The sequence below is a fragment of the Trichogramma pretiosum genome, unplaced genomic scaffold (assembly GCF_000599845.2).
Source record: "Trichogramma pretiosum strain Unisexual culture from Peru unplaced genomic scaffold, Tpre_2.0 scaffold20, whole genome shotgun sequence".
Lineage (NCBI taxonomy): Eukaryota > Metazoa > Arthropoda > Insecta > Hymenoptera > Trichogrammatidae > Trichogramma > Trichogramma pretiosum.
Genome location: NW_019641696.1, coordinates 2,037,099 through 2,063,936, shown reverse-complemented (window position 1 = coordinate 2,063,936; position 26,838 = coordinate 2,037,099). Strand labels below are relative to the sequence as shown.

Below are 26,838 nucleotides of genomic sequence, written 5' to 3'. Positions count from 1 at the left end.
GTTGCTATATGCTAGTCAAAAAGGCGATTGTGTCACTATCGTGTGCTGTACGCGCGTGTGTACAGTCGTTACATACAATGTGTATAAAGAGTCGACACGATAACCGAACCGAAGCTTTTTTTTCCTCATATTTTTTCTCTCTCTCTCTCTCTCTCTCCCTCGCAAGTTGTAATAATGAATGAAAATAAATGGCAAAGAGTATCTGCGCTTTATCGTGTCATATACATGTCTGTCTGTCTTTCTGTACTTCGCTCTTAGATCTCGAATCGCAATCGTACATATGTATATCGTAATAGACGTACGGCACAAGCATCCCCTTTACTTTTTCGAGTGTGTGTGTCTGTGTCACAGTGCGCAAAGGAGGCGAGGAACATGTGCAGCATTGAAATCGGATCCTATTTCAAGTGCGAAGTTGCGCGAGGCGAGAGAAAGACGACGACGTGTGGCAGCACACACAATAGTGTGCGCAGCACAACGAGTTACAACGTATGGATTCAACAATTCGTATATTCACATTTGCGAAGGGAAGAAGCCCAATCGCCGCCGTCGTCGTCTTCTTCTCATATCTGTCAATATATCTGATGCGCAGACACAACGAGATGATGACGACGACGACGACGACGCCCAAAATATTATACAGATCCTGGCTTTCTCGTCCTACGACATTGCTCGATCTCGCGCATACACGATACAACGTTGAAAGCTATTTTCACACGTGTTTACTTTTGTGCTCTCTGCGAGCAGCATCATAGTCCGGGGACTGTATTACTCTTTTTTCTCTCCTCCTCGATCTCGTAGTCGCGCGCAAGCTCACCCTTTTGAAATAAAGTTTTTCTCTCTACACACTGTATACGGGATAGGGTCGATTTTCCAATCGAATTATTTAAACGTGCGTAGAGACGACGACGACGACGACGACGAAGATGCGGCAGCGGCAGTGTAGTACGTGTGTATCGTGTAAATGTTTGATTTTAAACTTATATATAATGTATGTACATATCTATCTATATATCGTCACGATCATGTGTGTGCAAGCGCAAGTGAGCGCGTCTTTTTCACTCGAGATTGCCGATCGGGTGCAATTTTTTTTCTTTTATTTATTTTTTTGTATTATTTCTCCTCGTTGCTGCGACGACGACGTCGAGCTGTGAAGCCAAGTAAAGATATAGTTATCTGTATATAAGCATGTGTGTGTTTGTACGCGCGGTAGGGAATTAACGAGTAACGAGCGCAAAAGCCCCGTGCGCTTTATATAATATAGCCAATAGGCTATTAACCCAACGTGCCGATAGAACGTAAAATTAAACTTTAATTCAAGAGAGAAGCAAGAGAGATAGAGATAGAGACATACACACGCGGGTGATACAAGAGAGAGAAAGAGAGAGAGGAGGGGGGTCAATTGAAAGTAATGATCGCAGCCAATCTGCATAATAATGCGGAGCTAAGACAGTGATTCAATTGAATCTCTAGTAGGCTCTCTTTCTCTTTTATCTCTCAAGAGTGACGTTTTACCTCTCTCTCTCTCTCTCTCTCTACTAGCCGATTATATACGTATAATAAAAAATAGTTAAACTTCGTGTTACGTGTATAATATAAAATTGCGACGTGAAACTGCCGCTATATCTCACCACGTTAGGAATGATCGAGCTTTCCTATTTACTTTTTTTATTTTATTATTATTATTATTTTCATTCGCATCTCGAGGCTCCGCACAATAGGGAATTTTCGAATATATATTGAATTTAATTACGAAAGCCAGCGGCAGAATGCTCAATTTACGCGGGCGCGCGCGAAATGCTTCTACTATACGGCTACGGCGCGGCGCTCAAAGTTTATTAAACCCGAAAACGCGCGGCGCGCACAACGCAACGTTGTTATATTATATATATTATATATAACGTGTATACGGTTTATACGCACTGCGCGAAATACTGCCGCAACTTTGTTGAATCGTTATCTCGTAGATTTTGCCACATTGGGCTCGTTGCGCTTTGCCGTCTGTTGTACGTATATCGTGTAAATATACATACCTATTTTATACGATACGTATGTACCTATATAGATATACGTTCGCGACGCGCAGCAGCACAGCCGCAGGTACGCGCGCGCGTACGCATTGTCTCTCGTTTTTTTTGGGAGAGAGAACTTGTGGAATTTCATTTGCGTTTTTGCGCGATGTATGCTTATTGTATTTGGATAAAGCTCAGAATTTTTTGAATGATCGCGCGCGCACCGAAGGTATTTTCCAATTCTGACGGGCTTTTGGTGATCTTTTGTGAAATGAAAAAATAGCGGAAGAGCCGCGAGACTCGATTGAATGCGGTGAAAAATCACGGTGGACGTGCTGAAAATTCCGATAACAATTTCGATACCGATTTTAAATAAAGCTTTGAAATTTTTCTCAATTTTGCGCACGTTCAATGTCGTAAAAAAAATGATTATCAGTTTCAAAAATATATCGTTGTCTCGCGACCCAAATACACTGCAATCTCGAATTTCTTTCAGATTTTCTCGCTGCGTAAACTAAAGCACCAAAAAAGCTCCATTTTCCACACAATTAAACTTTGTAAAAGAATGTAGAAAAAAAATTTTTTTTTTCTCTCTCCTTTCACACAAAGCTGTATAAGCGCTTGAAAAAATGTTTCATTTAAAAAATTCTACAAAGCGACGCGTTGTTTAATTAATTAAATTTTCTTCATGCTTGGTCAGGATCGAAAGCATGACAGCGAGAAACAGCAAAACTGACAAAAAAGTATAACCAATCAGTCGCGCGTGCGTGCGAGTGACTAGCTTGTGTCAGAGTACAGAATATTCTTTTCTTTTTTTTTTTTAAATTTTCCATTCTTCGATTAACATCTAGGTTATAATGATATTCTCAAACATATTGTGCTCGCGCGAGTTTCGGCTGCTATGCACACGTGCGCTCGATATTATAAGTTCGAAGTCATTCTCGAAAATAAGAAGGAGAAAAAGAAGAAAAAGAATAGAAAGACCTGATGAACATTTAGCATCTTTTAACTACCCACATTATTATATATTATACGCATGTTCGATCGCACAGTAGACCCTCCCTCTCTATTCGCGGTTCGATTATTCGCGGTTTTTCGTGTGAATCCATAGCCAATTTCATTGTTTTGCCATGTTTATTGTCAATGCATGTAGGTTATCCAAATCAGAATCATCAAACTTTTTATAATTTTATAGTGGCCCGCTTGTTTTATTTTAAAATGAAGTCCGCAGCACGAGGTTCAAGTGCAATTGCGATTTACGTATCGTACGTACATACCCACACGGGGGAGAGTTTGATCGGTAATTTATAATCTTCTTGTTCTGAGCATTAATACTCGTTATATGCGGAAGAAGCAGCAGCAAGCGGAGCATATATAATATAACGTGTGGTACAGCGCGAGGTCGCACATCGCTGGATTTAATTCGGTCGATTGAGGCCAAAGGCTCTCTCGCTTCTTTATACATGTGTGTGTGTGTGTGTGTGTATGCGAGAGTATACGTGTATACTCTCGATGCACTCCACCGCTGCCACCACCACGGCCGCCGACGCCGAGTGCAGCAACAGCAGCGTCGAGAGTACACAATTTTCTCTTTCTCTCTCTCTCTCTCTCTTGTGTGTGCATCGCGCGAGCGCGCGGGTATAGAACGACCGAATCGAATGCGAATTGGGTTTGACGGGGAAAGTTGCTGGGCGCGCACACACAAGCGAGCCGTATAGCCGAGGATCGCCGCAGATCTGCCTGCCGCTATATAGCGCACGTATACGTGTGTACGTAAGGGCCGGAGGACGCTTGTGCATACACATATAGAGAGCCGGAGCTGGAAAACAAACGAAGCTGTGGCACTGCACTCTCCGCGAGGCCGTTATAGAAATTGAAGTAATATTCTGGAACAGCCGTATACGCTACGTGTGTACGTGTGTGTGTGTGCGTATCTTGTGTGTCTTTACGTTGCACGGACGTTGATCGATCGTATCTCCTCGGCTATATGCTCCGTCCTCTCTCGCGCATGCAAGTACACATGTATATCGCAGCAGCGACTCGTATAATAGAACACATTCCCGCTGCTGCTGCTGCTGATGCTGTTCTCCAAGTCTAAAAGCGCTAATCACAAGACATTTCTCATCTCTTTTGCTCTCGTATCTCGAGTTTATACGTATATATATATAGTATATGGTAAATGCCATGCATGAGCTTTCCCTTTGCTGCTGCTGCTGATGCAAAGACGTGGATATTACCCTTGCATATATACATAAGGCGCTGCGTATAAACTAAGCGGCATGTATATGAATGTAGCTCGCCTCGTCGTCCTCGAGTAGTATAGTTTCAAGATCTTATAATACGCACGCGAGCGGCAGCACAGCTCGAGTTTTGGACATTGTATAATATTTATGAAATAAGCTTTCAGCTTTGCGCGCTTGAATTGCATTGCCGCCTTCGACTGCCGCTGCTGCTATATAGCTAGTGGGGCGTGTGCGAAAGACAGGGCTGCTGCTCCGCGCAAAGAGCTTAATTCAACAACGAACTCGGTATTACAACGAGCTCTCGAGTACAGCAGCAATGGCCAAAGCAGCGGCAGCAGCTCGAGGAATATTTGGGTAAATTTTCGTTTATCAAAGAGCTCTGACGCCGTTGTATATGGCAGCGGTGGCGGCTGCTCCCCGCCTGCCTGACCCTCCTGCCTCCCGACAAATATGCAGGCGATCCGTAGTGGTAGAGTATAGAGTCTGTGTACGCGACGATTGCGCGTTTCGTAAGCGCGCTTGTCGATGAAAATCGACGAGAAATCTCGTATGCGGCTGGTTCTCTGCGAAATGCGAATGGTTCAACAATTTTCTTTGCATCTGACGTCGTACGTATCCTCGAAAATTTTATTCGAATTTCGGGGACCTTTTATAAAGAGGCCTGGTTGGTTACAGCTCAGTTTAAAAAATTGTCTAGCTCGGTCCTGAGTGGTTTCGGGAAAAAAAGGACCCAATAGAGCTTTTTTACTGGAAATTGTGCAAACTTTCAGGGAAAAAAATACTCCTAATGGGTCTAAGCACTTAACGAGCTTACCACCATAGAGAGAACACCATACATAGAAGTCAAAATTTAATCAAGCTCGCTCTGGAAGCTTTTACACCAAAAAATTCACAAAGTTTTCTGACAGCGTCAACAACCGATGCCTCCTCAATTCTTGTAATTGGCTTTCAAGCCTAACGGCCGGAAAAAAATTCGAGTGCATCGGGAAGGGTAAAAAAACGCCGCAACAGCATCATAGAATTTTTTTTACAGAGAATCAACCCCATATATGGAAAAGCTTGCGCAATTGCAATACTTAGTTACGTACAAATTTACATGTATTAGACGAATGATCGACGTTTCAGCTAATTTAACATTTTCTCCTCGTGGATAGTATAGTAGCTAGAGGGAAATGGAGGTTTACACTCTCGCAGCTCGAATATATACATATATACATTTGTGTATATATATATCCCGGAGGCTTAATCCTCTCGCTTATCCCAGTCGTAAATTCAGCTTCCGCTTCTCCCCAAACCTCCGTCCGTGTCTGCCTTGTCTATCTCTTATGCGATAATCCATTTTTGGTCTAAGAAGCTCGACAGAGAGAGAGAGAGAGAAGGAGCAAGAGGGAGAGAGAAAACTTGTCTGCATTCATCAGTTCACAACAGCGCAGCAGAGCAGCAGCAGCAGCAGCACCACCACCACCACCACCACCTGATCGTCATCGGATTATAATCGACGAGGCTGTGCGGTGGCGGTGGTGCATGGGCGGTGACAGCGGCAGCAGCAACGCAGCCTTAGCAGTTATATACGATGTAACTTTGTTACACACTTTAATGAGTTTGCAGAGTAAAATCACGATAAGTCGAAGTCGAAGTAACGTAGCTCGCAGTAGTGGCAGCCTCGAGATTCTGACGAACACGATGTTGTCATCCTCTCTTTCTTATTCGTCTTCGTCTCTCAAATTTTTCAACGATATATATTACACGTAGTAGAGAAAGAGAGAGAGAGAGAGAGAGAGAGAGAGAGAGAAAGAGAGGGAGAAGAAATTTTTAGCGGACAAATAAATATACGTATTACGCTGCTGCTGTGCATTATTTTATAAATTCTGCTTCGTTGACCAACGCTTATACTTTTATATAGCTATATATGTACGAGTCAGGCTCGAACTTCCTCAACGTTCCTTTAACCGCTTCATCAAGGCTACGACTCTGCTTGCCGAGTGCACAGCACACACACACATATATACCTTATATACATTACACAGCGAGCGAAATCTAGATTAAGGAATGACCTCAAGTTTAATTAGCTCTTCCAAGTGCATTATACATACATCTACACTAGCCGTGTGCGTATACGTATAAATGCGTGGCTGCTGCTGCCGCTGTACATAAACAACTGCGCACACGAGTGTGCCTTGCCCAAGTAAAATTTAATAGTTCCTGAATAAATTTTAATACGAAGATTCATACCGATGATACGGGCAAGTTCGTATTATATGTGTGCTATATACAAATTAACGAAATGAAAAAAAAAAAAAAAAAATTAACGCATCGAGCTTGCTGTGAATAAGTATACGTGTGTGTGTTTGTGCCCCAAGTAAATATAATGTGAACCGAAAGTGCAGGCACGAATAAAATGGAATTAATATTATTACACATCGGCTCGCTCCGGCACTATAACACACACACACACACGCGCGGAACGATGATAGTGACCGAGGTCGGGTCCTTCGCAACGCGACGATGACGAATCAATCGGACCCAGCACCGAGCTCTCTGTGTGTAACGATTCTTCTTTCTGCCGCGCATTCGCGCACACACACACAAAGTCCGTGTAACGCTGTCTACGAACGTACGTATATGTATATAAAAAAAAAAAAAAAAAACTCNTATAAAAAAAAAAAAAAAAAAACTCGTGCATGTGCACGATGTCCGAGTTTGTACATCGTGTTCTATATAATGCATGCGTCCCTATACACGTGTATATACATCGCCGCACCGATAATGAAATACGTGGTGTATTGTTGATCGGTACGGCACGGCAACTTATAGCCGCGCGCGCGCGTTGAATTACGATTTTCATAATGAAAACTAATCGCGAGCGAGCTTGTGAGCCGCCGCCGCTCTACTCACCTGCGCGCACGCGATTCATTTGTACGATATATATATATACCTGTATATATAACTTATAGCAGAGTCTCGAGTGGAAAAATATTTTTTTGTGAAAATAAAAAAAAACGAAAGCTGAAAAATTTATCGCCTATCCTCAATAGTTCGATGTATATGTAATTTTTTTTTCTTCGCTCTTTCTTCTATATATCGTGCGCAGCTCGTGCATTGCGCGCGGTCGCGCCTGGGCTTTATATTGTCAAATCGAATGCCGCTGAATAGATAAAAATAATGTCTAGATTTTAAAACTTTATTATTATTATTGATATTATTTATTGAAGCCGATGCGAAATACATTTTTTTTTCAATTCAATCGGTGAGAAGTATGGTAGACGTATCAGTGACTGACCGTGTTGGAAAAAATTTATGAAAAACAATCATAATTATATTTTTATCAGTGTTATTAAATTCTTCAGTGAATAGCGCATTTCATTTTCAATGTTTAATTGATATACAGCACATGTATTACACATTAAATTTACATATTAAAATAGTAGAATTATTGCATATCCAAAATGTTCAGGGCCACTTAGGGTACCGCTCGTATCCTATCTCCTCTGGATTTGTGTCAATAGAATGCCAAAAATCACGATCCGTTAATCTCACTGCTTTTCCTTCGGTAATTCTGATAAAGCAATTTCTCATCCCATTTTGCGCTTTATGTATCTGGGTTTTTACTTTTTCGTAAGCTTCTGGTTGTTCGCATTGGTCTAATTCTTTCATGAATTGATAATATTGCTCATTCAACTTAATGAAATCGACTTGTTTCGAAGCCTCCAACGAAGCAGTGTCGACGGTAATTACTGCCTGAAAAAATGAATGAAGTTTTATTTTATGATCAGTAATCGGCTCGTGTTATTCTTACCTTCATTAAGCACTCGGTTGCGGAGAACGATGTTGAGAGGGTAGCATCGTCGACGCATTTTTTAGCCACCTCGACCTGATTGTCGAAGACGACGAAGGTCTCGTCGAGCGCCACGAGGGTCTTGTTCAAAGGCTGCAGAAACTTTGTTAAATTGCTTTGTACGCACTGTTCTAGCATCGTATCGATTATCCAGCCATACTTTAATATTGGGCCCGAGATTATGGATCCGCAATCGAACGTATTATCAGTAGACATTTCGATGGCTGCATCTGCTAGTTTTTTAAGTTCATCTTTATCCATCTAAATTCGATTGAGAATATTATTTATGCATATATTCGATGTATGTAGTAGAATCGAAAAAAATGTTTACCCAATCTAATAATTCTGCTGCACGCTTGACGCGGATTTTTTTCAAATCCTCCTTTGCACTTTCCTGCACATCTATTATAATTTGCTCAATTCGTCGGTGGGGCTCGGTCACGACTGGCTTTATGGTTGTTTCCAGAAAGTCAATAAAGATTTTTAGCTGCTCCTTGATATCGCCTTCGACTGCTCGAGCTTGCGCTCCCTGAGAAAAAGTTCGTTTTATGAATAAGGTAAAAAATTAGTTATAAATATCGCGACGACACTCAAGAGTTCAAACTTACGCAAATAAGGAATAATACGGCAAAAGCAATGTGGAACTTCATGATTCAAATGTTCGTGGGCTACTGTGAATAAACGGAGCTAAGCATCTACATTTTATAGTTGAATTTTTGCGAATTTTGAAAATAAAACTATAACGACGAGCACTTTTTTTAATGAGATTATCAATCTATTGATACACATCTTCACTTGATATAAATTTAGTTGTACATGACTATTATCCTATGACTACAATTTGCCTGTATATTTCCGCATTCAACTAATCAATCCATTGATAAAAAAATTCAACAAAAATACCACCTTATCGTTCATTCTGATTTCTTTTCAAGTTTTTTTTATCTCGTTGTATGCACGAATTTTAATGATTTACGCATTTACATTATTTTTCCAGCATTTTTTTAGCGATTGTGAGAGAGTCGAAAAGATAAAGACACGGCGGCGGGCGTGTGGCGCTGCTGGCACACGGCAAAGAGGTCCGCGCGCGCCTACCCGCGCTCATTCATCTCGACATCTTTAATACTTGTTATAATTTCTCCATCCTGGAAAACATTGTTTTCGATAGATTTTTGCCTCCTCTTTCGATTGGTGCAGTTTATTTTGAAATCGGAGAACACATATTTGAGATAAATCGACTTAAACATTCGAGTCGAATTTTTACCACAAAATCAATTTTTAAGAATTTTTTAAGTTACACCACTAAAAAGAAGAGGAAAAAATCTATCGATCCATGTGTTTTTTTTCTGACTTTTGGTAAACGTTTGCGAGCGAGCTAAAGATACGATACTTTCGGCCGAAAATGCCGTAATCGCGCGGGCTGGCCGACTTATGCTGGACGCGCTCATATATATACATATACACACCGCACCGTATATAAAGCTCAATTTATAACAATGAGACAATGATACACACTCGCGCGTTCATACATATAAGACACACACACACACACACACACACACGGAGATAACAGTGCAAATAATTGCAATCGTTGTTACGACAAATTAGAGCGTGTTAGATGTCAACTTTTAACGACACGATGTATAGCTCTCTCTCTGCGTGTGTGTGTGTGTGTATAACGAGAGGCGCTCCGCTCTTCGTCGTCGTAGAGCCGCATCCATTGATTGGTCACGTGACTAATAGCCCTCTGTACTGCTACTGCTGCTGCTGCGTTCACATAGGCAGAGCTGTATAATATATGATCGCGTATGTAAAGCTCGCTGCGCTCTCTCTCTCTCTCTCTCTCTCTCTCGACCGATCTAGTTTTGTGTGGCGCGCTCGTCGCGCCCAAACTCAAGCGTATATGTGTAGAGTGCAATTTTCCAAGAGATCATATCATCGTTTTCGCGCTCGCAGACACGTACATATACACATTTATAAATGGGTGTGTGTGTGTGAATCTTTTGAAAAAGAGTTTCGCGATCGCGAGTCACGAGAAAAATATTTCCTTCTTTGACTCTTCGTTATTATTATTATTATTTTTGTTTTGCACGTGCTGTACGCGCTTGGCATTATAAACCCACTGCTCCGGTGCGGTATATAATTAAATTGTAACATCTCGCGCGCTTACCAGCACAGGCTTCGAGGATTATAATTTATACGACTCTGGCTCGCTCGTGCAGCAGCTAATAAAAGTTATATACATATGCAAAAACAATTCGTTCGTCGCGCGAGACCTTTTCTCATTCTCTCTCGCTTACACTCTTTTTTTTGACCCGGCTTGCCTCGAAGCGTGAACCCTGCCGCCTGCAGTCAATGCACACGCACACACACACACACACACGAGCACATCCATATAGCTTGCGATGAAAGCAAGTCTCGTGTCGTGGCAGCAGCAGCGGCAGCAGTAGTATTAAGCATAGTGCGATATTCTCAAGCGCAAAGTTTCAGCGACTTTCGAGCTTGGGCGCGCTCGCTCGAACCAATTGCTTAACTCGGCTCTCGCATATGCATGCCGCGTTATATATTCCGCTGCCGCTGTTGCAGTTATAAGCTGCCTACTATGGCGGAGATCGTTTGCGCACGTGCGCGAGTGCGTGCTCGGTGCGCGCGGGGCACGAGATATCATAGCGGCGAAACGGTCGATTAGACTAAAATTAACCCACGCGCGTAAAGGAGCAAGCGAGAGAGAGAGAGAGAGAGACTATACGGTTCGACTTTATACGCATGCATGTATGCGTGTATATATGAGTAAAACCACAAACATATTATAAATATCCGTGCATATAGGCGTTTTATGTGCGTACGCGCGCGCTTATTATACGCTGCAGAGAGCCAGCGCGAGCCGAGCTCTGAGCTGAGCTGAGCAGCAGCTGCAGTTTTATGTTAGCAATGCATCCGTGCGAGACACACTCACACACACACACACACACACACAGACATCGGCAGAGTGAATTATAATTTCTGGACTATCGTACCGTTTTTATTTTCCCTCTCTCCTTTTTTAATCGTATTTTCATAACCGATATATCAAGTCGTTTCCTCGAAAACCGAGCATGAAAAGTATAAAAAGTCGCTCGAAGCGATCTGATTTACTTTTTCGAGTCGCGTATAGCGAGCTTTTTATACATAAGATTATTACGCTTTTATCATTAATTTCAACGCTGCAGAAGAATATTTTTGCGCGCGATGCGATACGTACACGACTTGTCTTCTGTTTTTTTTTTCTTATTTTGCGCGCGAGAGAACGCGCGAAACAAAAAGCGAAAAACGAAGGAGCGCGAGAGAAATTGGTAGTGTGCGTTTTCAAATCGAGCTCCGAAAGTTTTACGAAACACGCGATCCGGCTATTTTGAGGTTTTCTTCATATTACTATATACGTATACGTACGTACGTGCGCGCAAGCTCGAGCTGCGCAAAAGCGTAATTTATCAAAATTTAACCGTCGAATTAGTCAAGCGCGTATATATACTCTCCGTTCGAAATCGTTGGCTCCGGCGAGCGAATGGATGTCGAGTTTCCACCTTCTTCTGCTTCGTCTCCATCTCCTTTGCCCTCGTCGTAGTCGTCGTCGTAGTAGTAGTGTCCCTTCTGAGCCATCGAGTTAATTAAACTTCGAACGATCCCTAAATCATCGAGCAATTGAGAGGGATTTTATGGTCACGTCATCGGGCGTGAATTTGATACTTATATACACTCTCTTGGCTTTGAGACATATTCAAAAGCGTCGCGAAAAGAGAGAGAGAGAGAGATAATTTCCCAGGAGAGTCAAGTCGCGTTACTATAGATACTACCTGCACACACGCACACATACTAATACGAGCACCTCTGCATGTCCCCCCTGCGCTGCTGCTGCGCGCACTCGATCGAGTGTGTATTCGATGTGTCGAATTAAAAGTCCGACAGCTCTGATGACTGATCGTAGATTATCGCCAATAATCGCGTAGAGAATTTAATTATAACGAGAGCCGCAGCGTCGATAACGCGAATAAATATATACATAAAATATATATATAAATGCCACATTGCTGCTGTGCACGCGGAGTGCAGCCGCGCGATATCTCGAGGCGATAATCGACGATAGCAGTAGAGGCGGCGAAATATTTGAATTCACGTGCAGAGCAGCGAGGCTTCAATCGAGGCTGGCTGGCAGCAGCAGCAGCGGTATGAGAGGCTCTTATGCAATTGCCTAACAATCGCACACACGTCGAGTTTATGCACACACGCACACGCACACACACACAGCGATAAATATATAAGCGAGCATCTCTCTCTTTGAATATCCCAAGGAAAATAGCTCGTGGAAACCCGGAACGCGAGCTATACTGTACGGCGTATATCGCACGTACGTCTAAACATTCGAGGCATTTGTTTATTATGCTTTCCCAAGCAGCAGTAGCAGTAGCAGTGGCAGTCCAAAGCTTGTGAGTTTCTAATTCAGGCAGGAAATTTATTTTTATTCGATCGCTGCCGATCGGTTGAATGTTTAAGCATACATTACACGCTTTTGGCAATAACTTTTGCCGCGCGTTTCCCCAATTGAATAAATATCGATTTCGATAGATTTATAAAAATGTTACATATATGTATATATGAAAAGAGCCCGATAATTATTCATTCGGTAATTATAAACTTCCTCTTCGATATTATATTACGAATTCTCTCTCGAAGCTATTTTTCTAAAATTTTAAATTTTAATTCATCCAATTTTTCGCTGTACACACACACATTTTCGTCGCGTTGTACCATAGTAATTGATCCCCCCCAGGAAAATTGCCTTGGAAAAGTCCGTGTGCGTGTGTACCTTCCCCCCCAGAGAGCTTTGGCGAATATTTTCCATCCGTGTATATAGTTTTCGTTGCGCCGGGACGCTTGCGCGCGCGCGTTAAAAGTACTAAAGCTCTCTTTCAATCTCTTTATACACTGACCATGTTCTCTCTCTCGCTCGCTCTCTTCTCGTTCGCTCGACGAGTTTAAATATAGAGGCGCTAAGCGTGCTCTTCGCGAGGTAAACTATATAGCACACGGGTGTATAGTAGCGTTCGCTAGCTCGCGCGCGGAAGCACCGAAAAGCCGCTAATTGCATTCTCGTCACGCGTCTGGAGTTTTGCCCTGCCACACAGCAGCAGCAGCAGCAGCAGAGTATATAGTATAATTTACACACAAGAGAAGAGAGTAGTAAGCTAAGCTAAACATATACATCCAACGGTAGACCTGCTGCTGCTGGTGTTTCCGTCCTCTCTCTCTCTCTCTCTCTCTCTCTCGGCCTCTACAACTACTCAGTGAAAGTCGGGTTGGTGGCGACGACGACGACGTCGGTGGTGGTGGCGGCTTGGTACGCGCGATAAGTGAATTTTCGACGACGACGACGACGACGATGCATCGCCGCCGACGCCCGAAACAGTATAGCTGCTCTCTCGGCCACGCGATATGTGCATTATTATGTACATGTAAGCACACGCACACACACGCACATCTTACACGTTTCGTTACGGACGATGATGCAGACACTTTGATGATTAAGAGCTTGTCGTTGCGGGTGGAAAATTCTGCGGCGGACTTTTTGGCATACGCGAACGCAGCAGCAGAGAGAGATTTCCACGACACACACATATATATAAACGCAATGAAACTCGGTATTATTACGATGTTTCTGATCTCGGAGTTATGATAGATACGGTTTATTTAAAAGATCATCATACCCGTCGCGTGCGGCGCCGTGGCTTAAAGAGATCATTATTTAGGCTTTTGATTTATTATATCGCGTACTACTATACGCAAGCCTAGAGCAGCAGCAGCTCTGTACGTAATTCCACTATCGCTGGAGTAACAGCGGTGCATCGCAATTCGAGCCGACTCCGAAAAAGTAAAGAACAGAGCGAATAAAAGAAAAGTGCAGCCTTTATACCGACGATCAGCTACCAGTTTATAGCTACAGCTATATACAGCGTACGGTCGACGGCACTTTTGCTGTATACGCGAGTCGCTCGTCGTCGTTTTAGGTCAGTTGTGTTGCACTTTGCTTATATGCAGTTATGTATTATTAAACTTAATGAATTCAGCTATTTACCGGGCTAGAGAGAGAGAGAGCCCCACGCGCGGCGGTGTGCAGCTACTACTGTACTACTGCGTGTGCAGCACGTCACACACACACACACACACACACTTGTGCCTACATGGTCTTTTGTATACGCGAGCAGCAGCAGCAGCGACTCGCTCGCGCACACACAACACCATGCCCATACCATACCATATACATCCCGTCGATTTTGGTCGCCGATAAAGTCACCCCTTTTTCTCTCTCTCTCTCTCTTTCGTCTTTTATGTGCTGCCACACAACCATACACACAACACAGCTTGGCTCGCTCCGAGTCCCCGAGAGCTCGTATGCAGTTTTACATGTGTTATATGCTTGCGCGCGCGAACGACAGCGCCTTACAGAGAAAGAGAGAGAGAGAGAACGTCGCGCGTTCATTTGACACGCAAGCAGCGGCAGCAACGGCGCAAGCAATTAGCCCATATGTATATGCATTTACACATACACACACACTTGCGCGCGCGCACTGACACATTTGCAATTCACTCGCCATCGTTTTTATCTTGAATTATTTAATTATACACTATATAAGACCATCTACATATGCGCGGGCTCGCGAGCGCGCGCGTCCTTATAGCCAACTATCGCGCAAAGCTCTTTGGTTTCTCTCTCTCTCTCTCTCTCTCGCTCGCTGGCTTCCTTGTGGGCCTGGCAGTGTGCTGTGTGCATATTATAACATTCGTCTCTCTCGTTCGTTCGTTCGTTCGCTCATATATATACTCGCTCGAGCGTGTGTTGTGTACTGCTGCTGGCTGCATGCTGCATGTGGTGGATATATACGTATGCAACGTATGTACGATGATTTATGATGCCTTCGCGCGACGACCAGGACGAAAAATAAAAAGGACCATCGTGAGTGTATGTGTGTGTGTGTGTGTGTGTGTGTACGGCCGAGTTATGAATTACACTACTGCATGGCAGCAGCAGCAGCAGTCACCACTACACATACCATAATACTCGCTCGGCTCCACTCTTATTGCCTCTATATATACCGTGCCTCAACCTCGAGGGTGCAAGCGAATCCGTATACGTGTAGTTAGAGGTACTAAGTGTCTGTGGGTCTGTGTGTGCCTGTGTGTGCGAGAGCCTCGCAGTAGTGTGTAAGCCCGTAATTTTCTAGAAACGCACGCATTTGTGGTTTCGTTCGGGCGATGATAATGTTACACTACTACTACTACACCAAAAAAAAAAAAATATTTCTTCGGACTGCTCGAGAACAACTCGTCGACGAGCTACGCGATACACGATGAAATATACTAATGTATATTGTAGGAACAAAAAAAATTTTTTTAAATAAGTCGGATAGAGCAGTGCAGCGTCGTCGTCGTCGTCGTCTGGCTGGCTAGCTAGCTTGCACCCATGTTTTTCTCGTCTACTCGCGTGAAAAATATCGATTAGTCTACACGTAGGCCCCGCGGGCACACACGACGTTTTAAAAATAAAACGCATCAACAAGTTGAAATTCAATATAAACGCATTATATGCATTATGCGGCTATACGTACATACACGTATACGTAAGTACCGCGAGTTGCATCGCGCCGCGGCAGCAACGACTGTCCTATATATATATACGTCTGCGTGTATAATTCACGTGTGTGTGTGTGCGTACACGACGATGATCATCGTATACACTATAGGGGAATTTGCAATGCAACGTAGTTCCGGCTCTTGCTAATTGTTATTTAATTGCGTGCCTAAACTCTTATTGCGGCAGCAGCGGTAGAGTCGACGCGGTGGAGTCGGTGGCGACGGCGCTGCGCTGCGCCGCTGCAAAAATGTTGTGCTGCGCTACCGAGACGACGACGACGACTACGAAGCAGTGCTGAAGGGGTCCAAGATAAATGTTTCTAAAATATATATGCGCTCTGTGCGTGTGTGTTAAAATATATACATATAACGTTGTACACTCACTCACACACACACTTATTCTATAAAGCACGCGAGAGGGACTGAAAATAACGCGAGTTATAACGCGAGTTATAACGCCTCGCGCTTTTGAAGTTTTCTGCTGTAGCGCGAACAAGCGTTGATTGCAGTTCTCTCTCACTCTAATATATATATGTATATATATTTCATTGTTAGGCAAACGCGACGTTCAAGAGTTAGTTTTCGAGCTGCGACGACTCGAAAATGAAACTTTATCTCTCCGCGATCGCCTTGTGTGTGACTGCAGCACAAAAATCAACCCGTACTACGCGTATTGTAGATCACGCGAGTAAAAGAGAGAGCTTATACTCGAGTCGAGTCGAGCTCGCGATTTAATGGAGTTTTTTTTTTTTTTTGCTTGACTCCGATCGTCGAGACACAGAGCTCCATATAAGCCCTCTTGTGGACTACTGCTGCTATATATACAATAATGCATGTAAGCGTTATCGTCGTCGCTCGTTGCAAATACATAAATTCGTTATATATATGAGCTGCAGCAGCGGCAGCAGCAGATCTGGCGCGTTGGAATAAATGTTATATATATCTATATGGCTCGAGAGTTAGTTATTCATCTAAACTTGATTTTTCAAAGCTATAATTTAATTCTCGTTATAAAGCACCCAGAGCAACACGTCGTCGTCTGCGCGAGAGAGGCACACACAGCGCAAAAAGCCTTGACTTCTATGTCTCTTCCTATCTCATCTTTTTATGCCTTCTTCTTCTTCGTCTTCTTCTCGTTCGTTCGTTCTCCGTCTTCTTCATCATCATCATCATCATCCTACTTTGTACTTCTCGTATTCAGTTCCCGTAACGGGTAATACATACGCTCGTCTCTCCAGGTGTGTGCATGTATGCGTTTAATGTGTATGTGTGCATGTGTGCGTGTGTGAGGCAATCGGTGCTATCACATAGTAGAAGTTATGCGTCTCTTAAAAGGATTAGACCCTGAAAAATATATATAAGTGTGTATATATGTGTATCATCCGACCTAAAGTCGAGAGAAAGAGAAAAACGAAACTTTTACAGCCTTATACTCGTGTATATATATGTGTGAGTCGCTGTGTTATATACGTTCGTTCGTTCGAGCTCGTCTGCGGGTGATGCTTTCGGGACGTGTCTCGACTCTGACTCGCGCTTATCTCTTCGATCTGCACCGCCTGGTATATACGTATATAATACCCAGCTACATGCATATTATATCGTAGATAAATTTACACCTTTTATCGCTCGAGCTCGCGAGTTCTGGTTTCAGAAGGTGGAAATAAAAAGAAAGAAAAAAAAGAACCACACAGAGAGAGATGATCCATCCTGAAGTGTCCGTTTGATTTTCATCTCTTACGTAAGAGACTCGCGTATGGATATTTTTAAGGTCATGACAACACACGAGTTATAGAAGATTTGAAGGAATAAAAAAAACGAGAATCGCACGAAATATCGCATCGCTCTCACTTTTCACGACGAGGCTCATAATATATATTGGTAAGGCTCAGAATATTTTAAATAATCGTGCGCACGTATATCACCAATTTTTACGCGCTTTTGGTATGTTACAGTACATGGTAAAAAGGTCCCAAAACCAAAATTTTATACCCCCTCGCCCCTCTTACCTCCTCCTCCCGTATAAACGTTCATTTTCTATCTATATTTTTTCTGAAGGCCTGAAGCAATTAAAAAATCGGAAAAAATTCACAAAAATACTTTCCAACAATCCAAACAACCTTGAATTTTTTCAGATTTTTTGAGTGCTTCAGGCCTTCAGAAAAAATTATTGAAAATTTTGAAAATTCATAAAGAGGTTCCAGTAAAAACTCTGAAAATATTTTTTTTTGAATTCCTTGTCGAATTTTAATAAATTTTGACCGTTTCAAGTTTTCGATTGAAGCTTCCTAACCCAATCGAGAGGATAACAAAGTATAAAGCGAAATTCAGAAGACATCTGAAGAAGAATGTAACTATGATGAATGAACGTTTATGGGGGAGGAGGGGGGTAGCAGGGGGATGGGGGCCTAAAATTATGGTTTTTCGACCGTTTTACCATGTACTATAACATATTAAAAGCGCGTCAAGATTTGTGATATACGTGCGAACGATTATTTACAAAATTCTGAGCCTTACCCATATATATTTTATATATTGTATTATGCATACGCGTATACGAGCCTCGCGGTGCATATATATAATTATATAATGAAATTCGAAAAATCCTCGGCCTCAGCTCGAGCTCGCGCCCGCGTACGTACGCGCGCCTATATGGAAAAATTATCGGCGTGATTTCAGTTACCTTTTGCTACGCTTCACGTAACTTAATTTATTCATCGTTCTCGTACACGTGTGTATGTGTGTGTGTGTGTGTGAGTATTATACGATGTGTGAGAGAGTTTAATAATTGCATATCATGCGCGGTATATACGTATGTATTTTATATAGATATACCTCATAAATTATTCATCATTTCCATAAGTGCAATTATGTTCAATTGATTTTCGAAGCGTTCGCGTATTTAGCTCGCGAGACGAGACGACGGGACGAGACGACGATGGTGAATCGACGGATTTTGTATGAGTGCTGCGCCGCTTTAGTAGTTCGAGGACTCGTGTCACCGGCGACGAGAAGAGATCGCGTAAGCGAAAATAAAGGAGACGTACAAAAGTAAGAAAAAAAAAAGAAAAAAAAAGATCCTTTGGAAGGCACAGTAGTTCTGTATATAATTCGATATATTAACTCGCGATGAACGTAATAATTTTAGAAACTCTTGCTGCCGCTGCTCAAGTTTTACTCCAAGGCGGCGGCGATGGCTACATGAAATTCCGTGACTTTCGACGCGTTCGGAAAATCGCATCGACAAAAAGCTGCCGCCGCTGCACACGTTTCAATTGAGATTTTTTTCCGCTGTTGAACCTTTCGCAATTTCTTTATGTGCATCGACGCGGGGTCTATGCGAATATTCTCGTTTCTCGAGTCTCTCCTCGAAATATATTCTCACACGGCAGTCGTCGATGCGCTTTGCCGGCTGCTGCCGCCGCTATTCACTTCTTTTCTTACCTGCCGTATTATAGTAGAGGAGCGCGAGCCAACATTAGCGCCGCGCTCTCATCTTGTATTCAGTGAAAGTGCAAAGCGCATTACATGTGGCTCTCTTATATATCTATAAAGTGAGAGGGAGAGAGAGAGAGAGACTTACGAGTGTGTGTGCATAAAGCAGCAGCGAGCGAGCGAGCGAGCTAAAATTTCTCTTCTTACATTATACATACGTTTGCGAATTGGTTAAAGAGACGACGAGAGAGACGCGCCTCTCTGTGCGAGCTCGTTGATGTATGCATGCGCTATATGTATACGCGATAAAGAAAAGCCCCAAAGACGTTTTCTGTACACGATGGCGTTTTGTACTTTTTCTTTGCGCCCGAAAATACAGCCTTTTAATCGTTATAAGTGGATGTACATCGGGCTATTAGGTTTTTTCCGTTATATATTTTTTGTGGCTCGCTCGAGGAAAAGCCTTGACCCTCGAGTAAGGAAAGAGAGAGAGAGAGAGAGTCCAATCAGTAAATGCCATGCGCGCGCCTCGCGATCGAGTCGCTCATACATATTATATATATGTAGGAATAGGATACGTATAAAATGCACGCACGCGAGTTTCAAGCTGCTGCTGCTGCTCTCGTGCTCTCAATTTATCTAATCTTTCACCTACCCGCACGCAGCAGCAGCGGCAGTACGAAAATCTCTCAGCCGTCCGCGCCATATAGCTTTACCTTTATAACGAGAGAGACTCGTGTTCGAGAGCGTGCAATATATATATAGTATTTTCATGCATAAATGCATGCCTCTCTTTACTCTTGGCGTCTCGTAACGCGACTTGTCTCGAGGATTTTCAGGAAGTATTAGCTTCTCGATATCGAATCGAGAGAGACGGAGAGAGAAATGCCATGTTGTGGATATATCTCGAGCGATTGGCTCCGGCGTACGACGACGATGCTAGAGAGATCGTTATTATTATTAATCGTTAGGCCGAGGCTCTGTACGTACGTACGTACGTACGTACTCGAGTTTGTGCAAGAAAATGACGAAAAACCGACCTTGATGTGCTTTCCAGCGCGCGCGCGCGCAGTTACAGATAACTATCGAACAATGGATTATACGTGTATTTCGTTTCGGGACGATCGTCGTTTCTTGCGATCGCGTGTGTATACACGCGTCAGTGACACACTATACAAATATACACAAAAAAAGTATAATCGCTAGCGAGACAGAAATAAAAAAAACGACGACGACGATGATGATAATAATAATAAAGAATATAAAGAGTATAAAGAAGGATGCTTGATTAATGCACCTGTTGAGAAGCAGGCAGCGCACTACATTACACGCGCCTTATAATACTTTGCGCGCCGAGCGCATTCAAAAAGGATTACATCATTGCCCGGTTCTTTTTTTTTCTCTTTGTACAAGAGTGCATTAGCGCGGGCAGAGGCGCATTACTTGCATTGTGTGTGAGGCTTGCGATTGTTGAATTTCGTGCGCGCGATTTGATCCTTTACAGCAAGAGCACGTGTCCGATTGGCTACTGTCGATTGCGTAATATAATAAAAACCCATTGCCGCGTTCTCGTATCAACACACACACACACACACACACACACATGATCGTGCGTATATGTCACGTACGTATAGGTGTAACGTTATGCGGATCGATCCTCGAGGTTCGAGAGTTCGCTATCACGCTGTTATTATTAATAGGAAGCTGTGTGCATGCGTGAGCGAGAGCTTCAAGGTTCTCTCGTTCTCTCATATACGAGCTTTATATTATGCAGGGTGTGCTTTTATATACACGATCGAAGCTGCTGCTGCTGCTGCTGCTGTATATATTTTGTATTTTGACACTGGCGATATCGGCTCGAGTATTTTTTTTCCACGTGTCTGCGCCTTTTAAAATTAATTATAAATATGAAACGATTCGCAAAAATTCGCGATCGCTGATGCGTGCATTATTATTGGATGGTGTGTGCGCGTGAGTAAAGAGAGAGAGAGAGAGAAAAAGCACGTGTGTGACCGCGTGGTGCGAATTACTTCATAAATATATACGCGCGTACATAAATACAAGCGTATAGCGCAACGTTAACGATATTATAAGCGTATACGTGTATTTCGTTTCAAGGCTCTCCTCTTCTCTATTATACTAGCTCGGACACGTATAGAGGCAGCAGCATCGTCTCTCTCTCTCTCTCTCTCTCTCTAGGATATAAAATACATTCGATGCTCTCGGTCTAGCTCTAGCTATATACACCAGCTCTTACATAATCATAATTCATTCCGTGTGCACACTGCCAGTTGAATGGATTTTTTCTCGGCTCTTGTCATCGACAACTCCTTGTATATATTTGCTAGAGGTCTTAGTTTATATACTTATTTTTTTTTTTTTTTTTAATCCAAGTTAATTGCGATGTGCGCACGACGAGTTTCGTAAATCCTGAGCTTTGAATAAAAAACAAAACAAAATTCTTCGTTTACAAACGCACACGACTCTCGAGGTGCACAACTCGGAAAAGCGAATAAACTCGTTCGCGGCGACGAGATGACGACGTTTCGGTCCCTCAAATTTGCGCTACTAACTTTTTATGCGCGTTAAACACTTCGACGAGTATTAGTGGAGCGCGTCACACGGTAAAGCTCTACTGCCACAGAAACTTTTCCAGCCAAATGAGCGCGCAAGTACGTGATCAAATTTTATCATTATTTATATTTATTTATTTTAACTTCGTGTTTTTTTTTGTTAGTTGTTAATTAACTCAAGTTTATTTCGATGGCGCTTATCGTATATTTTACGGCCGCTTGGCTATCGTTTCAAACGTCGTTTAACCGGCGCGTATATCTAATTGTTCGTCGATACTTAGCAGGCGCTTTTATTACGGGTTAATATATGCCGGAAACGAGCCTCGATAACATTTAAGTAAATCTGCGCGGCTAAATCTTCATATTTTATATATGTACTATGTGCAGAAGAGGCAGTTGTGTGTGTGTAGTAAAATATAAGAGCCGTATACTTGGTGTGCAAATATCAAGCCAAGCATATGGGAGCGCAAACGTTAAAAGTTATAGACCGCATCGTTTTCCATTTTCAAAATGTACATAATAATATCTCTCTTTCACCGGAGTGTGTGTATATATTGTGCACTCACGAAGCACTTTACAAGCTCATCGCATAAAAAAAGATTTTCCAACATTTACAAAAAGAATCAATTCTATCAAATTACGTTTTTGTGTTGACCCAAAGAGCTGAAAAAAATTAAATAAATGCAATAAAAAGCAGTATAAAAGCAATCGTATAAAAATTCAATACTGCTTTTTATCTCAATCCCATAGCTCTCATTTGTACGTGCCTCGGATGATGTATCAAAGAGCATTGTATGCAGCTGCAGCAGCAGCAGCAGATGAGCTATCAATCGGAATGCATGTGTAATAAACACAAGTCCGTATGTATGTGTGTATGCTCGTGTGCGCGCGGAACCAGGAAATCGATTCTCTCCTTGCTTCGACCCCCGCCCGCACGGCGCGGCATATTTTATGCGCTGGAAAGAAATCACACAGCGATCGAGTATCTTTTTTTTGCATACCGCCGCGTATAGTTACGCGCGGTGAATCTTTTTGCGCGAGCTCGCATACGAAGAACGATTTTGGTCGCGATTTTCACTCGGCTTTTCAAAAGCTCGCTGCGCACTCGCATGTGTGGCGCCGCGAGCGAAGAAGCGAAATCGTTATGTGTGCGGCTGCTGCTGCCTGATTTTTTTATGGCGTTTCCTTTGAATTCAACTGCGGCAGCGGCAGTAGAGAAAGTACATTCCGCGAAGATCAACGCCTATATCGTTGAAAAAAAAAAAAAAGAAAAAGAAGAAAAAAGCGGAGGTAAAAATTAATCAGTCTGTGCACAGTAGCTGCTCGCTGCAGTTTGGATTCAGGCGGCACAGCAGTGCAGCAGCAGCAGAAGCAGAAGAGATCTGTGGAAATGTTTTCTCCTGCGTCATTCACCACGCCGCGCTCGATTTCGTTGGCCGCCGCATTTTAGGTGACAATGAAAGCGATAAAGTGTGCACACAACGGATCGGAAGCTTTTTATGTATTGACGTTCTAGAATGTTTCGTTTGCTACCGACGACTCGAAAAAAAAACTTACGTATTTTCACACGTGACTCGGAAATTATTGGCCGGTTAATTAAAGGCTTTTGAGTCATTGATCCTATATACTTTGTCGTTTGAAGTATATTGAATGTAGGTGACGTCTGAAAGTCGTAAGAAAATCGATTAGTCAAATTCTGCAAAGTTACCCAGAGGAAAACCTAATGTTGTTTAGATGCATAATTACGCGTTCTAAAGCACGCACAAAGTATACACACATCAAAGCTATACGTACTATACATATTGTATGTATGCACGAGAGGGCAAACAGGACTTTCCATACATACGTTGGCTCTTCTCTCGCACGCGACGTATACTAATGCGAAAAAATATAGCAAAATCAAGCCCCAGCCCTGAGCTCAACGAACCTCTACCTATACAGCTAGACTCCAGCTATTCGACGAGATAGCCGCCAGCCGTGGCTTGTGATTTATTATATTTCGTATGCAAAACCTTATTTCTTATACATTTGTTTCTTCTTTTTTTTTTTCAACTCCCACCCTACCACGCGATAATATCGGTTTTTCTTCCCTGCAAATTTCCTCTGTTCTAAGTCGTTAAAGTCGCCACTATAGATTTGCGACTAAAAGAGTACGCGTCCGCTTAGACAATAATGAGAGTAACCGACTTTTTGCTGCACCCTTGAGAATAATTCAAATAAATATCCGGCGTACGTGCGCACGTCGACGTACACTCGGCCTCGCGAAAATATCTGACATGGATCAGTGCGTATTTAACGAACTTTTTGACGGTGAGATGTGTATACAAATAATCATCGCGTCGATAAATCGGAACGAAACATTTTCCAAATTTACAAGCAGCGCGATCCTGGGGTCCTCTCGATCGAGCGCACGCGCGAGCTTTGCATTTGAATAAACATCGTACGTGTATTACGTAAGACCGAAAAAAAAAAAAAATTCTTCGTGCAGATCACGAGTGACATTCGCAGCTGGCGTCGACGAACGCACGAGCTACGCTCAGCTTTTACGACAAATAATTCGAGCTTAGTGTGTACACCGAGAGCTGCTCGTGTATACACGTTCTAAAAAGCAATACACATCGTCGCTGCTCGGAGTCGTTCAATTTAGCTTCGTTTGAAAAACATAAAATCCAATTGTATACGGTTCACGCGCCGTATAGATATATAGAAACGAAACGTGCGCGCGCGACACTACTCTTCTCTTCTTTAGGTTTTTTTTTTCATCTCCCTCGCTCGCTCGACGAACGAGTATCAGAGATCTCTATGATCAATTTCTGCATTAAGCTCAATTCTTTTTCCTTGCTCTAACAACGAATGTACACGGCATAATCTCTCTCGCGTCTCTCTACCTCTTTTTTTTCCTCATCTTCTTGCTTCGTGTTTTATTGCATCTCTCCAAATAAGCAATGATGATAATGATGATGATGATGATGATGATGATGATTGTCTGTCTTTCTCTCTCGCTCTCGTTTTTGTATCCTCCCATACAATATAACGTTGTGCTGCATACGTATGCGTTTGTATACGTGTGTGTGTGTGTGCATATATAGATAAATTATGAACGAGCCTTTGGCATTATAAATTACTCGAGCTCGCGGAGCGAGAGAGAGAGAGAGAGACAGAGAGAAGAGAGAAGAGTAGAGGCTTATGCATACCCCTTCATCAAAGCGTCGAGGCACGAGTCTGGCAAGCCAGGAGGGCGTAAAATCCATAGATACGTGAGCGAGCTGCTACATGCATATATAGCTATATATCTATACGTTGTACGAGCCCCACGACGACCTATACCAGCGCATAAAGCGTACCACACATCGACGTGCCGCCGCCGCCGCTGCTGCTGCAAGTGTACGAATGTATGTGTGTATGTGCTTCGGCGCGCTGGGGCTTTGTACGACCTTGAACATCGCGCGGCGTTCCGGGTAGAAAACGGAGTGACGGCGGAGAGTTGGTCGGAGTCGTTTTGCCGGAGTTGCGCATGCGCCACCGACTGACACTCCGCTGTTAGCCGACTGCTGCTGAGTTGCACTCCGGTCGCAGCTCGCGTAGCAGCAGTGCAGAATCTTCCTCTTCTTCTTCTCTCTGCTGTTACTGCTGCTGCTGCTGCTGCTGTTGATGCCTATATATCTATATGTATGCGTCGCTCGTGTCTTTCTCCCCCGCGGCTTTCCTTCTCTCACGCGCCGCTTATCTCTCTCCCTCTCTGCTCCGGTATATATATATATATATACGGCTACTTCTGGTTCTGTAGCTGCTGCTGCTGCTTAAGTTGCAAAATTTTGACTTGCTTTTGAGACTACGCTCCGTGTGCCCGTGTATGCGCGGATGCACACACCTACACGCACACAACGCGTACTTATTCTCTCTTTGAAAAAAAAAAGGAGAATATCTTTACTCTCTTCCCTTTTTATGCTGTCTGAACATTTACAGCAGCGAGAGAGAGAGAGAGAGAGAGAGAGAGAGAGAGAGAGAGAGAGGGAGGGTTATACAGCAGAGCGCAGCGAGAAAGAGCGAAGGAGGAGAGAGACTCGTTTTCGGTGATTGATTAGGTTTTGCGAGAAGGGCAGGAATTCGTGTGTATATGGCTAACTCGTCTCTCTCTCTCTTGCTTTTAGCTTTAGTGGTATATGCGTCCATGTGCAGCACAGGGACACACGCACACACTTACGCGCACACAGATATATATGCCTTTGGTCATTCGTATGGAAATAATCATACGCATAAATCGGACTCGTTCTCGAAATTCCTCCTCGTGCTGCCGCTGCCGCTGCCGCTCATCTTTCGCAAAAACACATAAAATTTTATGCATTACATTATATGTGCTGCTGCTGCTGCTGCTGCGCGTACTCGCGAGCACGGCACAGAGCAGCGCGAGGACATAATTCGAATATTCGAATCTATAGAGAGCCATAAAGATGTCAAGCGCCGCGTGTATGAAATAAGTGTGCGCGCGTGTGTGTGTGTGCGAGGGGTGGCCATTAAATACAGCGGTGCGCGCAAACACACATGCACACAAGCGCAAAAGTCCATCACTTTCGGGAATGAGCAAAAATAATATTACTCTCTCGTCGTGTACGTAGCAGTATACGTACGGCAGCAGCAGCAGCTTGGCTGCCACTGCCACGACTACTGCCGTAATCATTCTATTTCCGCTTCATGCTCGATTTTCATCTCTTCCATACGCGCCCTGTTTCACTTTTAGTTGCCTTCTCTCTCTCTCTCGTTTTTTTTGCCTTTCCTTTTTTTCACCTAGAGCGGCGTCGCGCAGTAGTATACCCTTCGCGATAAAGCTACTGCCGCCGCCGCCTGCGAGCAGCGGAAACATTTCGTTTTCGTCAACCCTTTTCGCAATTAAAAAGAGTGGGGAGAGGGGGAGGGGGGGATGAGGAGCAGCTCCATAAGGGCTGACTGCGCTCGTCACTTTCGATTTCGCGGGGCGCCCAGCAGCAGCAGCATATACTAAAAGAGCTATACGGCGCACGTCGAGCGTCAGCAGGCCGCACAACCCCGCTCGCCGTCATGCCTTTCCCCCGCAGCTTTAATAA

General features: G+C 43.3%; 2 protein-coding genes across 5 annotated transcripts in view; one reads left to right on the top strand and one right to left on the bottom strand.

Annotated features, from left to right (window-relative positions):
- LOC106656534 (phosphatidylinositol 3-kinase regulatory subunit alpha-like) overlaps nucleotides 1-26,838 on the top strand; it is a 92,796-nt gene that overhangs the window by 22,521 nt on the left and 43,437 nt on the right. The gene's annotated exons all lie outside the window — the stretch shown is intronic.
- On the bottom strand, nucleotides 7,476-25,451 carry LOC106656463. 2 transcript variants are annotated; one of them, XM_023462127.1, is made up of 4 exons: nucleotides 24,952-25,451; nucleotides 8,419-8,616; nucleotides 8,049-8,348; nucleotides 7,476-7,990 (listed from the first exon to the last, which is right to left on the bottom strand). In XM_023462127.1, the coding sequence occupies exons 1-4, from the start codon at nucleotides 25,006-25,008 to the stop codon at nucleotides 7,703-7,705; spliced, it is 843 nt and encodes a 280-aa protein (XP_023317895.1). In that variant the 5' UTR covers nucleotides 25,009-25,451; the 3' UTR covers nucleotides 7,476-7,702. The 2 variants fall into 2 exon arrangements, with proteins under 2 accessions (XP_023317895.1, XP_014232947.1); XM_014377461.2 differs by lacking the exon at nucleotides 24,952-25,451 and adding an exon at nucleotides 8,696-9,010.

Coding starts and splice junctions, on each gene's coding strand:
- LOC106656463 (XM_023462127.1), bottom strand. CDS start 25,008: ATGGATTTTACGCCCTCCTGGCTTGCCAGACTCGTGCCTCGACGCTTT. Junction 8,617..24,951: donor CTCGACGCTTTGATGAAGGG/GTATGCATAAGC, acceptor ACTTTTTCTCAG/GGAGCGCAAGCTCGAGCAGT. Junction 7,991..8,048: donor CAACCGAGTGCTTAATGAAG/GTAAGAATAACA, acceptor TCATTTTTTCAG/GCAGTAATTACCGTCGACAC.